This window comes from Diuraphis noxia, unplaced genomic scaffold (genome assembly GCF_037042655.1).
Source record: "Diuraphis noxia isolate RWA-SAM2 unplaced genomic scaffold, SU_Dnox_SAM2 contig0001, whole genome shotgun sequence".
NCBI lineage: Eukaryota > Metazoa > Arthropoda > Insecta > Hemiptera > Aphididae > Diuraphis > Diuraphis noxia.
Window position 1 is genome coordinate 9,405,076 of NW_028301711.1, and position 6,000 is coordinate 9,411,075.

The 6,000-nt window shown below is 37.1% G+C and overlaps 2 protein-coding genes across 2 annotated transcripts; one reads left to right on the top strand and one right to left on the bottom strand.

Annotated features, from left to right (window-relative positions):
- Window positions 1-2,127: 2,127 nt before the first annotated feature.
- On the top strand, window positions 2,128-3,638 carry LOC149059488 (uncharacterized). Its single transcript, XM_089224418.1, has 5 exons — window positions 2,128-2,238; window positions 2,386-2,790; window positions 2,925-3,237; window positions 3,435-3,520; window positions 3,570-3,638. The coding sequence occupies exons 1-5, from the start codon at window positions 2,128-2,130 to the stop codon at window positions 3,636-3,638; spliced, it is 984 nt and encodes a 327-aa protein (XP_089080544.1).
- A 792-nt stretch (window positions 3,639-4,430) lies between these two features.
- Window positions 4,431-5,249, bottom strand: LOC107171952 (uncharacterized). Its single transcript, XM_015522215.2, has one exon. It carries the CDS (start codon window positions 5,247-5,249, stop codon window positions 4,431-4,433), a length of 819 nt encoding a protein of 272 aa, XP_015377701.2.
- Between the last annotated feature and the right edge of the window lie 751 nt (window positions 5,250-6,000).

Here is a 6,000-nt window from a genome sequence, read left to right on the forward strand (position 1 = left end):
TCCTATCAACAGAGATAGTTCAATCAGTAGTGATGAGTGAATTATATTATACCTAGTGAGAAATATTATACATGATAAATAGTTTTATTATATTGTTATACCTTTATTATGTTGTTACTTGTTATATATATATTGTAATAATGTTATAAATTGTAAGCCATACAGGCAAATAATATCAATTTCAGTGCAGCTGGCCAGTTCCTGCACTCCACATTACCGTGAGTTATATTATATTATATTATATATTGTTTGTTGCTATACATTGCGAATTATTATTTTATTATTTTGGTTACCCCAAGTTGTTACCTGCTGCACTCAACCCCTTGTATACTGCAGGCGAACCCTCCGTTCACAAGTAAGGTTGTGTGTAAGCAGAGCTCCTTTATAGTTTATACAGTCCATTCCAATGAGAGCGTTAGGTGTCGGGGAACTTATCATATTGTTTGACAGCCCCCGCCCGTTCACTTTCAAATATCTCAATTTTAATATACAATCAATATCATACAGATATAAAGAAATGCCTATTATTCTAATATTACTTTAGTAATATCTTTTTGTTATGATATTAATAAATACTTTTAAATATCTTAATTTTAATATAGAATAATTATCATGTAGATATAAAGGAATGCATATTATTCTTAAATCACATTAGTGATATCTTTTTGTTATAATATAAATAATTACTTTTAAATATCATAATTATTATATAGAATAAATATCATACAGATACAAAGAAACACATATTTTTCTAATATCACACTAGTGATATCTTTTTGTTATAACATAAATAAATACCATAAAATATCTCGATTTAAATATCAAAATAACATCATTAAAATAAAAAGAGTAGAATAATTATTTTAAGCTATTGCTAAAATGTTATAATGATATCGCTAAGTGAAATATCTTAATATTTACATGAACCTGATATCATGTTAATATCAAAATCATAAATTTGCTGTATGGGTGGCGGTGTTGCCGGACAAACAGGTTCGACCACCACTGCGTCACCCATACTCACGTATTTTTCGTAAGTCGATCTGACTCCGTGTTTCTGAAGAGTTGATACGTCGTCGTACGAGGACACAAGTTCGAGGTAAATAAATATAAACGCAATATATATTAATGACGCGTTGCGTCGAGTGTTTTATTGATCGTAGTGCATAATATACAAATAATGAGATCGAGACGTCGCGAGTGTAAAGGCGCGCGGATCGTTCGGGTCGCGAATACGTCGGACCGGAGCTGCTCGGTGCGAGCTCGGTCGGGCGTCGTAGGCGAAGAGAACGAAGGCCGGTAGGGCGACAGCGTCGTTGTTGGCGCGGGGGGGGGGGGGGGGGGGGGGGTCGAGGTCGCTTTAGGAAGGAACATAAATATAATTACAAAGAAGTCCTTACAGAATAATACACTATAAAAAGAATAAATACGAATACAAAACGAAAGTATATAAAGGCGCGCGTCGTGCGCTGAGCAAGTGGTGATATGCGGTATCACCACAATGTCAATGATAACACAGAGCGTACGTCGCGGGGGGCGAGTGTGTACCTTCAATTTTGAACCAATAAGCAAATAATAATTAATGAAGCAACCAGAACGCAACCGGATAGCGGATAGCGCATGGTACTCATGGTAGTCGGTAGTCTATCAACATGAAAGTGCGTCACGTATCATCGGTCCCCACTCCTGCAATCACTAGCGCTTACAACGTTCACCGCCAATACTAGGCGGGTGCCCACAGCGCTGTATAACGGCTGCCGCCAACTGACGCGCAGCCTATTTCCTATAGAGACTGTGCAAATGCCGGGAAACACCGCGCTCTGGTGGACAATAAGAATACTAATCCCGGGACGATGTTGTTATTTTTATACATTGTATTAGAGCGTAGAGTACAAATTATAATAATTAATTAATCATGGTATATTGGTATTGTCTTATCAATAATATAATTTGATAGTCGCATTCATTAAGAAGGTGGTTGATGAAGTGATAATTAAAATTTAATTAGGTATTACATGGTTTTCCAAATTAAAACCTACCTATCTATATTAGATTAGCTATTTGGTATTACATTTAGTAGGTAATAAGTTTTTTTATAATTGTAGTGTACAAATTAATTTTATAACAATGAGCAGTTTAATAATTAAATACGGGTTTCAAAGTATTAAACCACACTTTTTGTATAAAAATGACAAAGGTAAAATGTTATATGAGAGCAATCATGTGTTTGGAGTTCAAGTACTGAAGCTAATTGATGGGTTAAGTAACTGGTTCAGTTGTTAGGCAATCAAGTGTTACGTTAGAGCCTTATAAAGTAAAACTTGAGGTAATTTAAATATGATTTTATCAGTAGTAGATTTTATAATATTTGTTAATATTTAACAGTTAGACGATTTAAGAAATGTTAAAAATGCCTCTTGTCAATGTGCCGCTGGGGCTGGATCTTGCTGCAAACATATAGCAGCAGTAATGATTTTTATTAATAATGATGAAGGGACATCAAAAACAAATAAGCCACAGGTATGGGGAAAGCCCTCAAAATTTGGTGAAAATTTATATAAAAAAGGGAAAACTATTTCAGAACTTTTCCCTCAAAAACGTTTAAATATTGATGTGTCTGCAATAAATCATAAAATACTCATTCAAGACCATAATATACTTTCAATACCATGCTCTGTATCTAGAAATATTTATGAAGAGGAACGGACTGAAATCGATAGAATATGCTCTAAAACATTGTTTAAAATAATTAATACTGTTGATGAACAATTAGAAATTGAAAAACATGCTGTATACATATTTAACCTTATTAAGAAGCAAGCTCATAATGAGGCTTCAAATTTGTCTACATTTCCATTTAATTGTGTTGAACACATTTTTTTCTATACACATATTTCTGTTAACACTAATACAATATTAAACAGATTTTCAATCAAACGCTGGACCAATACAAAAACATTTTTTGGTTTGAATACATAAAATTTCGCATTTCAGCTAGTTCAAAAGCTCATAAAATAAAAACATTAAAATCTACATCTGATGAAAGTAAAAATAAATTGGCCATTTCTTTAATAAATGAGATGGAAATTAAAGGAAAAGGAGCATCAAATGTTTTATATGGATTACAGACTGAAAACAAAGCATTTGCGTTGTTCTCTTCTTCATACAATTTTGATGTAATTAAAAGTGGTTTAATTATTCATTCATCCAAACCTTGGATTTGTGCTAGTCCTGACGGTTTGATTTTGAGAAATGGAGAAATTATCTCAGTATTAGAAATTAAATGTCCTAGTTCCTGTAAAAAAAAAAACCAATAATTGATCCAAGTACTGGAATACCAAATCTTTCATATTTACAAATTTGAAATGGAGAAATTGTTTTGAAAACTAGCCATGTATATTATACACAAATTCAAATTTTAATGTACTATACAGGCTTAAGTGATTGTCACTGTACGGGCCGGGTACGAAACAGAAATAGTCCGTGCGCCCGGTCACCAGAATTCTTCGTGAAGCGCTCTGTACCTACACACCAACCGACCTGTGTTGTATGTGTGTGTTTATGTATAGCACTCAACAGAAAGTGGACAGGTTCGCCGAGCAAATCCTGTGAGTGCTAGAGCGTGGGTGGGTGTGTAAATGTGTGTATGTTTGTGGTGTGTGTGTGTGTTTAAACCTAATGAACAACTGGGTAACCTTAAGTATTCAATAACAGGAGATATAGGTACTAAGTTGCTGGTTTAATAATTGTTTTGATAATACACAAGACTACAATAATTGTATAAAATATAATAATAAATGACCCTTCCGGGCTTACAGAATAATAATGGCTTATAATAAAAATAATTGTATTAACAACTCACAATTTGTCGGTGAACCGCTGGCCAGCTGGACAACCTGTGCCTGTATAATAATTTTATAATTGACTCACAACTATAATACAAGTTAACAAAATAATAAAAATGTGCAAGCGGCTATTCGAGCCGGCGCTAACAATATATTGTATATTATATATAATGGTATTATAAAAAACAAAGATGATATCCGGCTATTCGAGCCGAAACATAATATACAAAAACAATGACACTAAATATTAGAATTAGAGCGAATAAATAAATGATTTTGTTACGAATCACGATTACTTGAGAACGAACGATATAACATTATTTAATGACGATTCGCGCCTGCGGATATAATATATATAGGTACGTGTCGATTGTGTGCGACGAACGAACGAATTACTGCACCGCGGTGACTTTTGCCGGTCGATGCCTGGACGCGGCCTTATCTACCTATTGGCTATTATATAACAATCATAAAAATAAATAATAATTGTAACAACCGTATGCGTGTGTGTGTATGTGCGACGGTCGGTGTGGACTATTATGACGCTACCACCGACGCGAACATTCTCCCCCCCCGTTGAAAAATCTATTTTTCAACAGACTCCTCTGAACCGATTGGGAGCTTGCAGAGTTTTGCGACTGGACGGCGCATTGTTTTGCCACAAGAGTTACGTATGGACACAACCCTTACGTTACCGTCACAACCTGGATGTAGTTCTATAACGCGTGCTAAGTGCCACTTAAAGGGCGGTAGGTTGTCTTCCTTGACAATTACTAAATCGTCTATTGCTAGGTTGGAGCTTCCTGATGTCCACTTTCCACGGACCTGTAGTTGGGGTAGGTACTCCATGTGCCATCGCTTCCAGAAGGATTGAAATAAAAGATGTACAAATTTCCAACGTCGCATTGCATGTGGTTCTTCGCCATTTAAATCAGGTTCTGGGAACGACGTTACAAGTGCACCGAGTAAGAAGTGCGCTGGGGTAAGTGATGTGAAGTCGTTAGGATCGCTGCTCATAGATGACAGTGGTCGTGAATTGAGGCAGGCTTCAATTTGACATAGCAGCGTACTGAGCTCACTTAGAGTTAGCTTTGCCTCTCCAGTAGTCCTAGTCAAGTTAGCGCTCTTAACTGCTGCTTCCCACAGCCCTCCAAAATGAGGGGTTGATGGAGGATTGAAACGCCAGGGGATCCCTTCATTGGATAGCTGGCTGCCAAGATGTTGAGTATATTTGGTCAACTCCTTGTTCGCTCCAACGAAGTTTGTTCCGTTGTCGCTCCACAGTTCTGCGGGTTTGCCTCGTCTAGCAACAAATCGTCTTAAGGCCGCTATAAAAGCCTTGCTCGTTAAGTCCTCGACTACTAACACACAAATATTGATACCCACGCCTTTGTTCCTGATCATCCCCTGATTCCGCTTCGGATAATTAACGGTCCTGCAAAATCCACGCCCGTGTACGTGAAGGGACGTGAACATTGTACTCTTTCCTAACCTTTCTTAACCTAACCTTGGTAATGGTGCCATTATTGGAATTTGAAAGGTCGGTTTGGTCCGTACACACTTCACACACCTCCGAACTGTTGAGCGCGCTAATAGTCTACCGGACAGCGGCCAATACCTCTGCCTGATTTCTGCTAATAATAACTGAGGACCACAATGTAATAATTTCATGTGATAATCTAAGAATATCAACTGTGTAATTCTGTGATTGTATGGAAGAATTATTGGTTGTCTTTGGTCTTGTGAAAGATTGGCATTATCAAGACGACCACCTACTACTATCATGCCATACCGTAGACCGATGTTCAATGACCTTAGCTTGCTTCGACCAGGAATGTCCTTATTTTTTGCTAATGCTTCATGCTCCTCCGGAAAGGCTTCCCTTTGAGCACAAGTTATCAGTCTCTGTTCAGCAACCATTAACTCTTTAACTGTCAGGTAGCGTATTAGTTGTGGGGTACGTTTAGTTTTTATGAATTCAATGAACCGCAGAATCCACGCAGTTGCTCGACGTAGGCGTTGACAGTTTGAGCATGAATCAACAAGTCGCATTGGTAACGGCACTGTTAAAAGAACGAAACGTAAGGTTTTCTGCTCAGGTAATTCTTCTCCAGTTGGCAGTGATACTCGTTCGAATCGCCAACCGTTCTGCTCA